Source organism: Anopheles marshallii, chromosome 2, assembly GCF_943734725.1.
Source record: "Anopheles marshallii chromosome 2, idAnoMarsDA_429_01, whole genome shotgun sequence".
NCBI classification, from domain to species: Eukaryota; Metazoa; Arthropoda; class Insecta; order Diptera; family Culicidae; genus Anopheles; species Anopheles marshallii.
Window position 1 is genome coordinate 18,878,611 of NC_071326.1, and position 18,589 is coordinate 18,897,199.

The following is an 18,589-nucleotide window of genomic DNA, read 5'->3' on the forward strand; positions in this document are numbered from 1 at the left end:
AAAACCCTAAGATCACGCGCGCATTTGAGAAGGCTGAGTGTAAGTCCATATCTTCTTCCGCGCAGCATCCACTCAGCAAACTCCAAAGTAAGATATCAGTTTAGTCGCTCAGATCATCGTTCTGATGGTTGTTGTTGGCGGCACCATTGTTGTTTGTCTTGTTTTGCAGTACAAGGCTGCTGTTTAGGTTGCCACCGCCGCCTCCTCCACCGCCACTGCTGCTGCTTCCACCGCCATCTGCACCGCCGCCGCCACCGCCACCACCTCCACCGCCAGCGGCCAAACCCATGACGCCACCGTATCCCGGTATGCCACCGATGGAGCCACTACCGCTGCTGCTTCCACTGTTATTGTGATGGTTACTCTAAGCAAATATTAACGGACATAAAAAACATATTTAGTATTCCCATTTCGTCACGGGGTCGAGCGTAGGAGTGCGATGGAAGCTTCTTACCGGACCGATGCTACCACCGGATGATGGGGCGGTCGTTTCCTCCTGGGGCGAGCAGTTAAGGAAATCCCATATCAGGATGGTATCGTCGTGCGAACTGCTCACGATCTGGAATTCATCGAATTGCAACCGGAATACGCGACCGGTATGTTCCTGTAGCGAGACAAATGATCACAATCGGGTTTAGAATTACAACTATTAGCAAAGCAAGCACCGCAAGTGGAGCCGAAATAAATACGTCGTCCTCAACTTACCACCAACGTTTTCAAGCACAATGTGTTTGTTTGTGCTCGAATGTCTAAGGCAGCTTGGAGATCCCACACTTTGATTTTGCCATCGTACGCCCCGCTAACGATGCGTTTCGAATCGAACCGAATGCAACGAACGAGCTCTTCGTGGCCCTCGAGGATTCGCAAACAGGTACCACACTCGATGTCCCATAGTCTGTGGAGAGAAGTTGCCAATCTTAGCGATACATCCGTGACATCATACCAGTTGCAAACGGCCATACCTTATCGAATTATCTGAACTACCGCTGACCACTAACCGGTCGCGATACTGTAGGCAGGCGATACCCCGTTTGTGGCCGTTCAGCGTGCGCAAAAACTCACAGTTTGTCGAGTTCCACACCTTGATCGTACGGTCGCCGGATGCCGACACGATGTACTTTTCGTCAAAGTCAACCACGTTCACTGCGGCCCGGTGCCCGACCAGTACGCGCCGTAGCCCAATTTCCGTCGGTGAAACCATGTCCCACACGGCGATCGAACGATCCTAACGCAAAAGGAAACAAACAAACGATTAGAAGATTGCATGATGTTATAGATGGTCAAATTCGCCCTGATAACAATTCATAACTCATTGATTACATTACATTTAAATAAATACTTCTCGCGTATTATCTCTATACCGATAGTCGAATGGCATTGAAATAGCACACGTCTGCCAAGTTATGAAAAGCTGCACCATATACTGACATTTATGACATCTGTTTTACCCTAATTACGGAACTAAACTCAAATTCGGAACGGAACTAATATGATAAATTTCAGTAGCTATCTCATCCATGTAACTGAAGGCTTTTACTGTATGCTCTTTTGATTTGTGCTACCAGCGTTATACGCACCTTTGAACAGGTTACCATCATGCCGTTGTTGAAACGCAGATGCAGTACCGCCTCACAGTGATGTATTAGGGTGTTGACCATTTCGCCCGTGTTCACGTCCCACACGCGCACCGTCGAATCGCTTGACCCGCTAATAATGACCTTATCGTCGTACTGTAGGCAAAGCACCGATCCAGTGTGCCCCGTTAGGATCTACGGTTAAACAAAAAAACAATAACCGATGCCCGGATTAGCCATTTTTGTTTGCCATTGAACCAGCCGAAGTTCACCGTCGAAACGCGCGTACCATGCAACACTGGAGTGTCGAACGACTCCAGATCTTGATAGTATTATCCCTCAGACCGGACACTATTTTGTCGTCGTCGTACTGCAGACAATAGACGCCCTTCGAATTCTCTGACCGGCAGTTTATTCGCTGGAGATTGTGATTGCCCGTGCGCCAGTTGTTCTCGATCGCTTCGATATCCTTCATGATCTTGGGGAATAGTTCGCGGTAGAATTTGTGTTGTCGCAGTGTCACGCCCGGCCTCGGTATGAATAAATATTTGATCCTGTAAGGCGTAAACAAAACAAACAGTTAAAACAGGTTTTTAACTGCAAAAAATCTTAGACTAATCTCCCACGCGTGCTGCTTACCATCCTTTACGTTCTGCTAACCCCCGCCATAGGGAATCGGTGCGGACATTTCGTTCGATTAGCTTCTTCCATAGCATGCCTTCGGAGATGACGCGGGACCATTCTTTGCAAACGCGTTCCGCCCGGCACAGCGACTTGGCGTCCAAATAGGAGAGAATGTTTTCTGCCACGTGGTCTAATCCTTTTGCTGGGGTAGGAAGAAAACGGGGAGCAGACATGAGTATATGCAATGCTACTTTTTTGTGTATTGTTTTGTGTTGCTAAATTGTACACTAATATTATCAACGACTTCATACTCATACCAGTCTGACTCTAGCTTAATGATTGTAAAATTGAATTTTATTCCATATTTTAATATCACGTAAACAGCACTACATTTGCACGAAAGCAATTTCTTTTCGTACCAGGTTAAGCCGTGAGTTCTCATCGACGCAATGACGAAAAACGCCCCACCAACTCCTGTGGTTCATTTGCAAGGATAATTACGACACAGCCAACGCGACAGGGGAACAGGGACAAAGGAAACAGGTGTAATCAGATTCATATCATGCACGTAACATATAAAGACCGTAGTGCGCCCGAAAAGGTTCAACAAACTCGCTGTGGTAAGCCCCCCCGGTAGGGCGTTCTCTAAAAGCTTTTGCCCTACCATTCCGTTGGTGCCCTTTTTCTCGTGGGTTAATTACTTAAACTCTTTCGGCACGCAAAATTCCTTTCTTCGGTTCTGTGGAAAACAACCGAAACGTTAGATTGGCAGATGGCAGATTATGAGACGGTGTTAATAACCCATTCATGAGGTGGTTTGGATGTGTTTGGCACATGGCTGCAAAAATGTGTCAAATGTCGTAACACCAGAAGAAGCGAGAACAGTGTGTGTTAAGAGCAAGATTTTGCAGCTTACCTTCATTTACGTGACAAAGACTCGACTAACAGACAGATCGGAAGCTTCGATAAAGTTAATGTGCTTTGCTTCTGGTTCTCTTCTTGTTGGACATTATAATCAAAATGTGAAGCAGCAAGATGCTTCCAACAGTGTAAAAGGAACGGTTTTCCTATGTTCTGACAATTTAATTTCTAAGCTAAGTTTTAGGACGTAGACTTGTCACGATTATTTTACATCATTTTGCGGACAAAACCGTTCAATTGTTAATTCAGTTATGTTACATATTCAATACTGTTATAGGATTTAATTAATTTTGAACGCAATATTCGTTTACAATATGTCTAATTATGATGCCATTTTTATTAATCCTTATGTTTTAATTCCACCTGTATTTTTTGGCCTTTTTTCAATATGTCAAGCATTAGAACGGAACGACATGCAGGCCTAGTAAATTAGTCATTCCGTGTGCCGGTTGTCTTATTGCAAGGTAAACACTCTAATGTGTTAATAGACGAACCAGACGCTTGTGGAATGTATCTGCGAGTCTCTTGCACGCGCTCACCATTATTTGTCGCAGAAACGTTTCCGTTTTGAGGTCAGTTGACCGTGTCGCACATGTGTCCAATGTCTGGCCTATGTCTGGCACACAGACACATCCGCACAAAGGCTCCACAAAGGAAATGGAACTTCAGCAATTAACTATAATCCGATACGGTCGTACGTTACGGATAATTATCAGTTGCAATAAGGCGCCGCCTAATGATTCTCAGCGTCATGTTGGACAGCTGAAAAACAATAACTCGGCTAAACGACACAACCGTCAAAACACCAGAACCACTTTATGGATGATGCTCTCAACCCGTCCGAGTTGCCAACAATCACTTTCGATTAGTTCCGGTCAACTTTCTGCCGGTAAAAGCTGTCCACTAGCGCCGTTTAGTTGGGTAGCTTGGGCTTTTTGAGGTTAAAATAGGTCACTAAAAGATACCCAAAACGGGGCGGGCGCCCATTTTACACGTTAGGTCAAATTTATCTGACCTAGTATTGAAACCCCACAGACAGGACCGGCCAAGAAGTCTACCCGGACGTGTAGGAAAAACGATATCAATGTAGGTTAATTGAGTATTAAACGTTTTCGGAATGGGACAAGCGAAACCAATACCCGAACGAAACTGTTGAGGAACCGGGCGCACATTGTGGGAACGAATTATAGCCATCTTGGGGGAAACGTTTTGAAGCGGAATTACACACCCATTTAACGCCATTTGCGGAACGGGATGAGTTTTGCCAAGCTGTTACTTATGTTTAAACTTGTTTTTCCTTTCGATTCCAAAGCTTATTATTATGATTGAAAATAAGTTCCGTAGAATTGGCTCATATGGTTTGGGTGTAGAAGATTCTTTTTTAAAAATATTTTTCCCACCGTCCAATTAATAACATAGAACAATCATGTGGCGTAGAAGGTTCCAATACGACCTGTTCTTTTGTGAGTTTTTTGAACGATATTTCCAACAATTACCTTCAGACCTGACGTAAGACATCCACCAGGGCAAAGTAAAATTGGTCTAGACAACAAACATTAGGGTCATAATTCCTTCCACCGTCTGCACTGATGACTATGAGAAAAGCTAGGTTTTAGCAAACAAACGCAAACCCAGCATGGGACACAGCAGGGATGACGACCACTATTGGAAGGGGAATGTTCCCCGGAATGCGTATTCCATTATTTGCACCTCTTGCCCTTGCACGGTTCGTAGAAATTAACGGGTCTGTCTGTAGCGCTCTCTCTCTCTTTCTCTCTCTTCTATTCGCTTTCGTTTTATTTCCTGTTTCTCAAACATATCCCGTATCCCGTGCTCGCTGGGCATGATGCTCAACATTCTGTACCGAGAAGCTTTCTGCAACCGATGGTTCCCACCGATATGGGCATGCACAACAAAACAACTCTACCTGACCTACGGGACACATCTTCCCGGCTGTGGCTCGAAAGCTCGAGCCTCGCTTTGACCTACTTTTGCTCACTTCCTGTTGCCGAGATGTCGAGTTGTGTGAGGATGGTACGGTGTGCGGTAGGGTTGGTGGGGCTCGGGAATGGGCCACCCATTCCTCAACAATCATAGACGATACTTACTGGGCAGCAGTGTGATGAAGTCTCGCTGGAGCATCGGTTTCAGGTAGGCGTTGATGTGTCCGTGCTGGTAATGGCACATGCGGGAGAGAAGCTGTTCGACAAAGTCCACCTGGTTGGCCTCGTTCCATTTGGAGAAGTACGACAGACAGGTATCGCGCTCGGTTTGAAACGTTGGTGACGGTTCTTTCTTTCGTGCCGGATCGTACAGTATTTGGGTGGTGTACTGAAAAGCATAATAAAAGATAGAGAAAATCATTATTAGCCAGACTTGATCCATACACCAGAAAGCATGATGGGACATAGAGATCCCAGCAGAACTGAAGCTTTGAACTAGATGAATCACCCACATATAACTCAATGAGACACAATTGTCGTGTGTTTTAGTCTATAAAACAAGTGCCGGATTAAAGGATATATAAGACGAAACAATACTCTGCCGGTAAAAATCCTGCATAGCATGAAGAGTATCGGATGTGATAAGGTATCGATCGAGGAGAAAGTAAGCTTTCAGTAAGCACGCTTATTAGATCAGCAAGATAATCATTTGGAGTGCAAACTAATATAAACACACTTGAGGATGCCTCACGATTTCTTCTCTGAAATACTCCAACAAGCACATGCCTTAAGGGCAGTCAAGAGATAATCGTACTGAAGGACTTATTCTTTCTTATTGCCGGAGCCGGAGGATTAATTGAGTACACTGTCGTACACTTCTTGAAACATGACAGCAACAGAAAGCGTATTACCGCTGTGAAACTTCCCAACTAAATGCAATCTTTTAGCCATTTTTGAGATTACCAAAGAATGGCCCGAATTGAAAGCAAAACATTGTACAAACGCACATCTTAATATAAAAGCTACATTTTTACCTTCCTAACAATTGGCTTAATTTCGGCAACGTTCGAGAGCTCACGAAAGTGCACAAGAAATCGTGCATACCCCAACGCACCGAAGGCCATCATCATCATCATCGTCATCATCAATAGCAACGTTTGTTCAGCATGGAAAAAAAGTGTGTGCAATTGTTGAAAAAGCAACGAAAACCGCCCGAAACGCGAATTTGATGTTCGCTGGAAGGCCAACAGAAAATGGCACAGACATGGCCCAGAAATAAGGTATAAACGGCTACAAAAAAATACGCACACCCGCCCATCAAGTGCATTGATTGAACATTAGTTGCAGAAATAATAAAACGCATTTAGCAGTGAAAGTGTTTCCGCATTTTACATTTATTTTTTGCTTCAACTCGGACAGTTCGTGTGCGAATGCATATCACACATACTTGACGCACTCGGGGAAAAAGTGTTTTCACTGGCGGGAGAAAATTTAACAATTTATAGGAAAAGTTTCAAAATAACATCAAACACTTTCTATATCTATTTGCTGCTTATTACAGTGTAAAACAATTACGCAAAAGGTGTAAAGTGTAAACAGATACGGGTGATGTGTGTTAACCAAACAACGAGGAAATAAGTTTGGTAAGGGACCCTCCGCTGGTCCGCCGTGGTCATTGTACAATTAGTAATGCATCAAACTTTCATAATGATTCGACACGCAAGACTTGCATATTTGTACGATCACCACCCTTGGGTAAGTTTGGTATAATCAATAATAAAATACAAGACCGTACCAAATTGTGTGTGTATGTGTATGCTGTAGTGTTGGGTTATTCAAATTCAGTTTCATAAATCTGAATGAATCTGAATCTCTACTCCAAAGATTCATGAATCATGAGGATTGATGAATTCTCAGAGATCATCCTCGAGATCCTCGCGATTCTTGAATCCTCAAAGATTCATAAATCTCTCCGGAACATAGCTTTGGACTGTTAATTTATTATTTTTGTGTACAAAATTAGGAATTTAAAATAAATAAATAGAGCCAAAATAAGATGTAGTTATTATTAGCACTAAACAGATTGCTAAAACTAATTGCTTAAACTCTCGAAAATTCATGAATCTTTTGAGTGTCGACTACTGTTTTAAATGACTCCTCGTTAAAGATTCATATAAATGACCCTACGCAAAAGATTCATTAAGCAACAACACCAGTATGCTGTCGCTGCTTAAAATAGTAATTGCAATAACTATGCAAAATAACATCACGTTGCAATTGAACAAAAGCCCAAACACGTACCACTAAGTACGTGAAAATTATTTATATCTCCAAAGAGACAAAACACCCAACAAAAAGAAGGAGCTTGATCAACGAGCATTATTTGACCTGATTTCGCTACTTTTGGCGCTGGACTGCAACATATGCGCTCCCTATGGGCGCTCTTCAATCTTCAATCCGGGAGGGGGGAGGTGGGCAGTGAGCAACACAGCAAAGCAAAAACAAAACGAAGGGAATCTCCTTGGCTTACATTTTTGGTTTTTGTTTTTGGATGCGTATGCTAGTACGTTAAAATTTGCATCGCGCAAACACAAAGCACACCGACAAGTTGTGACCGTCGGCACAAAAACCTGGCGCAGACCACATATGGGCCCCCACTGGTGATCTGATGCACATTTTTTCGTACATAGTTTTGTTTCCCAGCGGACGTTGTTGTTTGCCTTTCCAGCATTTAACAACACAGTAACACCGTGGATTATTTTTATTGACGAGTGTTGTATGAGTGTTTCCTTTAGCAGAGAAGCAAAAAAAAAACGTACAGGGGTGTGTGTGTGTCGAGCCGGGGACAAGGCCAATGTCAACGGTAAAGTGAACCATGGTCAACACAGAAGGAAAAGAAAGCGAACAGAGTAAGATGTAGCGGCGAATGGAGTGCACCCATCCCGACCCCGGACTGCGATACGTGTGCCAACGAAAACAAAGAACCCTGCAATCGTGACTGACAGTTTTGTCTGGTCGTAACCATCATCAAACGAAACATCGTCGAACACGTCACGCGACCATGTCTTGTTTTGGTAATGGGAATCGAAGATGGGATTGGCTTCACATTTATGACTCTGCCATCAATTTGATACACCGAGCGTTTTTAAATTAACTGTTACATAAGAGAGTAAATTAAATTGTTGACCTACATTTGGCATCTGTTTCGGACACCGCACCAGATGCAGGCGTGGTGCAACGCGTGGTAACAACGGCGAACTTCATATAGACAACGCACCCGCCGATAGAGAGCTAGAACCAAATCGATATTTTCCATCAAATCTCCGAAAAACCTTTCGAAATTGCATGTTCAGAGAGACTATCAGAGACTCAGATAACGATAAATACAAACGGTTACTTAAAACATTCAAAACAACCGATTTCAGAGAGGTCCTTCCAAAGAAGACGCTAAAAGCCGTAAAGCAGTGGGAAAGCAAGGTCTCTAAGCCAACATTTTTGTCAACAAAGGACAACTATAATAACTAAAGGCACAATTATACAATAATGGCTGGAATCATACTCTAAACCAGTTTTTTTGTATGCGTTTTGATGTTTCCAGGCTTATCCGCTTATAGCTCGCCATACAAATGACAAGCCAAGTTAAGCCTACGAAAAAAAGGATAAAATTGATTTCCCAAAGAAAGCAGCTGACCGAACCTCGGCAAATGTAAAAAAAAAAAGAATTTTGCTAACCTAATCTGAACCAAGCTAAGGCCATGTTTCCCGTGTGAGAAAAAAGTAAACAAAAATTTTCAACGAAAACAACTGGAAAAGGAATATTCTAATAATAAGACTTATATATTGTTTCAAATGAATTTAACTTATAAAAAAATAAATGTCTTAATTTTGGTCGATTTTTCTCTAATTGTAATTCTGCAAAGATGATCTCGTTGGCCATTTTTTGTCAAAATGCTATGTCCTTTACGAATCTGTACATAATGATGGCTGAAAGCTTAAGCTTTTTAGCTTATGGTATAATCTGCCCCAATAACAGAACTCGTGTCTCTAATTATGAAAAGTAAGCTAACGTTCATCGTGATCATATCTCCCCTGGCAATCCCATCTGAAAGTGTGATTTTATTTACCGAGTAACACTGTTTGTAATATGGGCCATTGTTGGTGTGTGAAAACTTCACTAACATTAGCCAAACCATCAGATGTTGACTCGGGGTGGAAAACAGCGGCAAATGGTTGGAAAACACATAGATGTGGTATGACCCAGTTACGAGACAGAGAGAGAGAGAGAGAGACGGCCGTCGGGAAACGACAAACTGCTGAAAGGTAATAGTTTTATAGTGCCCATCGTGGTGCTTTCGAACCGAAAAGTTTATGCCACACAATGGAAAAATAAAACTTGAACCACTTGATAAGAAGAGGGTGGTATGGTAGCGAAAAATTAACGAAACCTACCAGCGGATGACGCAACGTGCGCTTTTTTCGCAACATCACAACACCAACCAAACGCAACACACGCCAGACGCGGCAGCAGGCACGCACGTAAATCATTTCGGTGTTAATACAAACGGTTGTAAACAAGCCCGGGCGGAGTTTCCCATACTTTATGACCGAAAAGGGAAATCTAAGCGGGGGGGGAGGAGGGCTACAGGCACAAAACAATGCGCGCGATTGAATGAATGCAAATAAGTCGCCCGCCGAATTAACAGTTGACGCGTGGAGCGCTTGTTTTGGAGGTATTGCAGGTGCAGCGTTAGCTCCGAGGATCGCCCAAACAGTGAAGTCGACAATGCACAAGTCAACAACACCGTCCGGCATCGGTTCAAATCTCCATACGGGAAAAAAACTCTTCGACCAATGTGAAGGTTTCTGGATATCAGTTAAACGAATTCTCTCTCTCCACAAAGGAATGGTCAAATTTCTAGTGACGCGCACCGACTTATAATCAGCAAGGGCACACAGGGTATCACCGGTGTGTCACCCGGTCATCTGATAGAAAAGATAAGAATATGAGGAAACGCGTGCCATAGCCACTCAAATTAAATTACGTATTGAAAATTGTTTTAATTAAACACACCACGTCATCTCGGCGGTGTTGGAAAAGTTAGAGATATTAGGATTATGCACAGGTGTCTCCAGATTTTATAGCAAGGTTTACAACATTTGAGCTCGATCTTCTCTTTCAATTACATGTAAAGATCGCACACATTTCAGTGTAAACCGTACCTTTTTAACTTACACTGACTAACAAAATGGGTTAAGCAACTCGTTTCATTTAACAACCGCAACAAAAAAAAAGTAACATCCTCCTTCGTAAAGTCGCTCCCAGTTGTATCCAGCAACGCCACTACACTACAACCAGTCAACGATACACGTGACACACCTTTTAACTGTTTTTTTTTTACTGCACGAGAAACACCATCCTCTGTTCATCTTCCCAAATGCCAACAGCTCTTTTGGTGCGACGAACCTTTCAAGTTGTGATTGCGTTTCGTTTTTGCAATTGATGCAACATAGGCAGTGCTACATCGCTGGCGCATCTTTTAAAAGGCACTGCTGCTTCGTCTCATCTTCATCATGGGGAGTGTTGCGATCGGAACACCCACGTCCACCTATAACGCGGATTGAATAAGTTAGTAAAATATTGCGCAAGACAGCAGCAGTTTGTGAAGGTGCAACAGACATCTCCTAGAAATTGCTGAGAATTGCCTTTCCCTTTCCGCGTTGGAGGGATTACTCATGCGATAGAATCCAGATCCAGACATGTTTAACCCCTAACAGTAGAAAAATGGATGAAAATCCTTAACAAGATTAACAATTCGGAATAAAATTTGCCTACAATATTGCTGTGTATATTCTACAGAATGACGCATGCGAAGGTGCATTAAACCTGTTAACATCTATCCATGTCTACGAGATCTCAGAATTCTACACAGTTCTTTTATTCCCACAACCATTTGCTTGGTCCCAATGTAGATATCATAGCAAAGCTGCAACACATCCAACGGGGTGACAAAGAGGGCACACGCTTATAACTTCCGCTTATTCCGGTTTGGTTCTCGACCACCCGGACCAACCAGTTTCAAGCACCCTTGTCCTCCGTTCATCATGGAAATAGAAAGGGGTTCAATTCACCTCGGGAGAGGCCGGCAGCACTCTCCCAACGCAATGCGACATTAACCCTTGCCGTTGTGATCGAAGTTAACCACGGTGCCTAACGCTAGAGAAGCGCAGATCGAACGAACAGGGTATCATCCCGTACACAAACAGGTTCTTCAATATAGGAGCTCGCTTTTATCGCTCATTATTTTAATAGCTCGGTGGAAAAGCGTCGACGATCAACGGGCAGATCAGGGAAGATCGGGCTAAAAGAAACGAACCACATCCTGCCACACACACACACACACACATGCAGCATACATACCACGGGCGGGAACTTTATCGTCGAACTTTGCAGGCTTCATTGGGTGTTTGTTTGAAGCTTTTATCAAATGGGCACTATTAAAAGCAGTCTAATGATTCGGACATTCATCAGGCAGTGCCCGTATCACTTTCTTGCGTTTACTTTGCGGGGAAAGTTTTGCACTACGGTACACGCTGCCAACTGCTGGGCCCAAGGGCACTCTGCCTCTGCTGAATATGCAGTGAAAGTTTACAGAATATAAAAGAATTAGGCGAATGTCTTGCCCTTCAGGGAGGGAAATATCTTGCCCTTGCGCCCTGAACGGACAACTATAGTAAATATTATTCCTCAAATTGTAGGTTTAATTTTGCTGTGACTTCCATAGCTGAAAAGCTTGAAGGAATCAAGTTGGAATCGAAGAAAGACTTGGGCAATCAAGCGATATGTGTACCCTAAATATGGCGCGCATAAAATTGGCCTCTGTTTTGTTGTGAGGTGAATCGATTTTCATTTCATCCAAAGTACTCCTTCAGACTTTCCCTTCGACAGACGACCTTGTAGAGAAGAAAATCCTCTCACCTCAAAAAAAAAAAAAACACGACCTAACCTCCACTTTCTCGAACGCCTTTTTTGAGGCCAACAGTTAGACTCAGCCCGGGGAAAAAGGTGTAGCAGTGATGCATTTATAATTTGATCTCATGGAAAAAGGCCTCCCTCTCCATATAACCTGTGCCACTTTTCTTCTAGAAACATACACATATACACACAAAACAACCACACCCATATTATGTCAAATGGATCAGTCGTGGCCACGCTTCACGCTTCATGAGTGCAACAAGTTGCGTGACCTGAATTTTGATACTTTTTCCACCACACCTTCCCCCCAACCACCAGGGTCAGACGAATGAAACTTTCTGCTAACGAGGAGGTGAGGAGGCACGTGTGTACCACGGTGGGTACTAGCTTTTCCCAAAAATTTACACAAAAATTCGGTACAACCGGCGTTGCCAGTTGGGGGTTGTGTCAGTGAAATTGAATTAGCCCAGAAAGCGGGCCAAACATTGTAAACGAAAGCAAAACTAATACGATGCAGCTAATAAATCCACACACGATCAGGAGTATAATCAGTACATTGAAACACTAGTGACTGCAAAGGTCCAAGATATAGTTACATTATTCAATATGTAAACTATATTTCACCATAGATGTGCGCAAAAGGGGTTGTTCTTACAATAAATTAGAAAACAATACAGCGATACCATTGCTGATCATTACGTCGGTTCTACTTCGGTGGTTAAGGTTCATTCCTATCGGTCATTACTGATCGTACTAAGTACCACTCGATACGATTGACTTTCGATAAGGCAAGGCGCTGACTGCCTAGAAATAAGAAGATCTTTCGCACTCTTCCGTATTCCTCTATCATTAAAACTAAAACTATCAACAGTAATAAAGTGGGAGGTATAAACAACGTTATGCATTAAAATAAATCTGTTTTCAGAGTATTAAATCGTGACGGGACAGCTCGAAAGTCTTCCCCATAATGAGCTTTTGTGCACATTTTTCATCAAACGCTGCATTCATCTTGCAAGCGTCAATAACTTGTTGATTTAGCACCACCAACGCCAATAAATCAACTCCACACAATAGATAAATAAGCAGCGGAAGCAGCAAAAAGTCACAACAGCCTCACCAGACGTTATCTTTGTAAAGAGCTTCTCCTGATCTTCATCACAATATGGATGGACGTGCGCGTAGAAGATACTGCCCACCGTTCTGAACGTTGCACGAAGTAAAGGGAAAACGATACATCCGCATCATGAGAACAGGTTGATGGGACCGGGGGTTGGTGGCTTAACACACACCTCCCCACGACTGACGACCCTCGCAAAACTGCAACACCAATATCTTGCCGTGACCTCGATTCAAAGATTCAGGTCGCACTCCGCAAAGCGGGCACCACATGCAAAAGGGTTACACGGGCGGGAAGTGAGCGAGCCAGAGAGAGAGGGAGAGAACAAGGAAGCAACAAAAGGGAACACGACGGTCACCAACCAAATCAATCAAGGCTAACAGCGTCAAGGAAACCCTAGAGAGCTCGCGCACACTGTGCACAGGTGACACACAACATGCCCGAAGGTTTTCTTCCTTTCATACAATGACCTGCATCAATGACGGGAGTGTGCACTCGGTTGTGTGTGTGTGTGTATGACAGTGCTAGTGGTTGTTGCACAAAAGCCTCGTTGAGTTGTGGAACCCAACACATTACTACTACGACGATGTGCCCTTTTGCAGCGAGATGAGTTGTACGCGGACATGCCAACTTGCTGGACACCACCACAGGCGGATGGGGGCAAAGTAAGCTTCTTATCGCTGGCAAAAACGTCTTCAATCACTGGCAGGGAAGTGAAAGGGTTGGCGATGGCAGCAGACGGCGAGAATAGGAATCTCTTATGTACCGTTACAGAACCTGATCTACGCAAGAGTAGGGAAGGGTTTTACACGCTCTTTGTGGTCAAGATGTTTCCCCCGCTGACTTCACAGTTTTTCAATCGATTGCAAATTTAGCGAATGGATAATGACTTAATAGTATTAAATTAATGCCCAAAAAAAAAGTTAAGTAAAACCACATAACGGACATCCCGCAATACAGTAGAACGTCGATTATCCGGGGCCTGATTAACTGGTGAGCGGATTATCCGTGCGCTAAAAAATGACAGCTAGTAGAATAGTTATGCCTTTTTTTAAACGATTAACTGGCTGGCCCGGAAGGAAGTTGAGAGAGTTCAGTTAATGGATTAGTTTAACATGTTAAACTCCCTGGATAGTGTTCCATATTGTTCATAAATAACAAATTCTAATATTAAAACCATACGGAAATGGAAAGCTTTGTATACAAATATTTAAAAAATTGAAGTTGAAAATTTGAAGTTTGTGCTGTGGATTCCAATTTTAGCTCGGCGCATTCTAATTCAACATGTAAAGAATGCACAAATAACTTCGATTTTGGCAATGAATTGCGAAAAAAAAACCCATATGCTTAATAACTATATTACCATTCCAAGCTGCATAGGTAATTCTACCTCACGTGCAATTATGCTCGATCAAGTCGAGATTCGTTGTCCAGATAATTTAAATTAATAATAAATCATACCATGTGCTGCCTTCCAATGATTAGTTCAGTAGCGGTACACTTATTCTAGAGAATTACAGACCGTTTAGCCCTACATGCCCTACATTCCTTGATCGGTTAAAGGAAAAAATAATACCTATTAATATAATTAATGTAATTAAGGATTATTTACCCTTTAACGACCAAAATGAAATAGATAGGGACGCTAAAAAACAGAGAACGAAAATTACACCGTAAACGTAAAGAAATGTATAGCAATATAGTAGATACAGTACATTAAAGATAACTGAAACCGTACATTTTATCTCCAATTAGATTAGTGGCATCAGAATTATCGATGTATTAACATCATTTTAAGCCATAATTAAAAAAAACATCCAATTTACGCTAATTAATGTAATAAAAACCAAAAAAGGCATAAACACTTCCGGTCAGGACAGAATTTCCCTTCCATTGCAAAACTGTATCGAATTTGCCATTTTGTTTAGTGTCAAATACCTTCTTATCGCCCCCGCCTCATTTATCACAATCACAAACTGCCATAAACAAAAACAAAAGGTAGACTACTGCGTTTATTACTGCTGTCGTCACACGGAGCATCGTTTTTCTCCCCGGCAGGTGAAGGTTTTTCCTCTTTTTTCTCTTCGAGCTGATGATTGGTGACGTGAAAAGACGGGGAGCCCCCCTTCAATTACGATCGGTCGTAATATAAATTGATTTATTTTTGGACCACGAGGTCATTGGGACGCGAGGCGATGTTACGACTGCAATCGTCGGTATACGCCACACGACAGATGGGGTGTACAAACTCGCGGGTTGCGTTTCGTGCCCGATATCTAATTACAAAACGTGCATGCATCTTCGGCCACAGGACGGAGGAGGCGAAGATCATTGCCCAAAGATTTTACGATCGCACGAACGGTACGCGGGGATCGATCAAATTGCATCTCTAGAAGCGCAACACATCGCGCTCGTTTAACGCAATCAATTACGCATGACTTTGCTGACGGTAGCAAGCACACAACGATTGCCCCGTGATAAGATAAGAGACAGTGTAAGGCACACTTGCAGGATGGAGGGGGAAATTAATGGAACCGAAGATGTTAGATTTTTTGCTAACGATGCAACAATATTCACCAATACGGAAAAGCGCATCAGGTGAGTGGAAGGCACTTTAGAGTGAATGCGTACACGCAGCCTATAGTTTAGCGTATAAATATGGTTATAAAGTACGCCGGAGATTAGGGGTAAGGGAAATTAAATAAAATGATTATATCACCTTAACGTGTGATGATCATTGGAGAAGAACTGAGAAAGGCATTCGATTCCGTCAGCTTTTTACTCGTACTGCCCCATGGGAGGCAACACCCATTGTAATCTCCACTGTACCAACCATATTCTCAGAGTGCGTTTTGTTCCTTCCTTCCTGTGCATTAAACAACAAATGGCGAAATTTTGCGTGAGCTTCTTGCAGCCCCATTAACGGTAGCTGTTTCTGTTTGCTTTCTGTTTGATCCTTCGTAAATGGGGTATGTTGAGGTTAAGTACCGCAAATTACCAAACCAAAGTACATCTCTTAGCCGTGGCAATTTTACCTTTACCGAAACCGATGTAATAAACCATCGAGCAGAGAAGAAAGGCCGGTCTCTCTGCTCACAGCCCTCCGAAACGAGTTCTCCGCACATTTGGAACACACACACACACCATCCGACCGACCGAAGGCTGGAAAAGCACGAAAAAATAACGACATCACCCGGTCTCCCCGGACCTATCCCAACGGCAATTGCAATGTGCAACCAATTGCATCATCGGCGTCATTATGCACATCTCCCGCACGTTCTTCCGCACGGCGTGTTTTATGTGCACGCAAACAATCTTTCCGCCAGTAATGTTTGGCGTTGTTTGCTTCATCGTTTCAGCATCGTCGTTTCACAATGGTTGAGCAGTTCAGTTTTATGTATCTTCTGTTGCTACCAGCCAGATGCGCTTAACAGTGTAGGAAGAACGATTTCCTCATTCGTGTTCCACTCTACCAAAATTCGTTCCCAACGCAAAGTTGAGTGAGGTCAATATCGAACGTTCAACTTTTGGGAGGGGGGGACGATTTGCAACTCACAACAAAAAAAGTGGCCAAGATTTGTCTTGTAGTTCCTTCCGAATCCCACCGTACTTGCGTGTTCCTTCTCGCGTTTCCTTTCACGAGGTCACTTCCGCTTGTGGGATCGCTGTGTATACACACCGTTCTGTACCGAAGCATTGTATTTAATGCAGCACAATTCGATGCAGGGAAAACACACACACACACACACACACACACACACACACACACACACACACACACACACACACACACACACACACACACACACACACACACACACACACACACACACACACACACACACACACACACACACACACACACACACACACACACACACACACATTTCCGTCTCTCACACACGCACGACAGGCAAATATTGTAGTACCTCGCAAAACCGTTCACGATTGCGTTTGAGTCGTGCGCCAAAAGCGTGTTTACCTTGTGGCACCGTTTCTCTGTCCGCTACCAACGCACATGGGTTCAGTTACCCATTTCCGGTCATGATCAAGAGGTGAGCATGATCGAAAAGCTGTTTGCAAAGGTTAGGCAGCGGGAGGTTGCGCCAAGATCGATTCGAAAGACGTTTTTTTTTAAATGCTTCTATAGTAACGATTTAGAGACGATGAGTGTAATTATTGTCTGTTGGAAAAATAACGCACTCAATCGCTTTGGAGAGCTAACATGGACATCTTCGCCAGGTTTCAGATGTTCCGGCCAACAAATCTACATGGAAAACAGTGGAGAGGTAATTCTACCCCTCCCAAATCCACAATTGACATCATTTGTCAAGCATTGATTGTCGCGATTCGTTCTTGGGCTCTAAAGACTCGAATTTATTTACGTACGGAACTCCAGTGAGAAGTTTGAAAAAAAAAAATATTAGCTTTAATAACGATTAATTCTTACAATTTGTCTAACCCTCTATTTGGAAGGCAGTTGGTTTAGAGTTTTCCATTCCTCTCTGTAGTCCCTCGCCAACGGTTAAATGCGGATGTAAACGAAGAACTTTCTCTTTTGGAACCGCGCCACTCACACCAGGGTTGAAGGTGAGCGGTGAGTAAATGTGCGTCCACTGGACCAGCTCATCGCTCATTGCGTGAAAGTTTCCCAACGCACCATCCGTTCTCACTTGACGATGCGTGTAAAAATGCATTAATCATTAGCCAAACCCGATACATCTATTACGTATGAAGCTAAAAATTTAATCCTCGTAATAGATCGAACAAAACAACAACAAAAACATATTAATTTAATTCGCAAGCCGAGGAAAATTTCTAGCTGCTCCAAAACCACCCTGAAACTGACAACAGCAGACATCAGGAAGTGAGGAAAACAAGAAGCAGAAAAGCCCCCGTTTTTCCGTTTGCGGAAAACAGAAATTTATCGAGCGAATGAATGGAAAGTGGTACTGGGTGAAAATGAAAGGCCCAGAAGACGATGCGTTCGTTGCACTTGGCTGCACCACGCCGAGTGGCGAAAGGTTCCAATTTTTATTACTATTCGTTGTTTTCCTACCTTTCCGGGGGCCACCGAGTCATTTTCCATTTGTTACAGGCCCCGAGAGGTTTGGTCGGTTGGAGAAAGTGAAACTAATTTAATACCACATTTTCCACAAACCCAACAGCGGTTTGTTTTGCCGCTGCACAAATGCAACACCGTCGGTGTGGTAATACGACGATTATTGGATGCGCATATTTACACTTGTTGATGCTTGATTTTGGCGCACCGCAGGCTTCAAAAAACGTTGTAATCTTGTGGCGAAACGAGAAATAAAAACTCGCAAAGCGACGACTTTACTGTTCCGCTGTTAAGTCATCAGATGTGCACGCAAGAACTCACCTGTGAATTACTGATCCCGTCGTCCATGATTTTGTCCGTGTCCATTTTCATCAT

The 18,589-nt window shown here is 43.2% G+C and overlaps 1 protein-coding gene across 1 annotated transcript; it reads right to left on the reverse strand.

The window, feature by feature from the left end:
* Nucleotides 1-100: 100 nt before the first annotated feature.
* On the reverse strand, nucleotides 101-18,589 carry LOC128719343 (beta-TrCP). The gene is made up of 10 exons (XM_053812966.1): nucleotides 18,536-18,589; nucleotides 13,145-13,147; nucleotides 5,228-5,450; nucleotides 2,214-2,400; nucleotides 1,864-2,128; nucleotides 1,578-1,769; nucleotides 963-1,225; nucleotides 706-895; nucleotides 455-604; nucleotides 101-364 (listed from the first exon to the last, which is right to left on the reverse strand). The coding sequence occupies exons 1-10, from the start codon at nucleotides 18,587-18,589 to the stop codon at nucleotides 101-103; spliced, it is 1,791 nt and encodes a 596-aa protein (XP_053668941.1).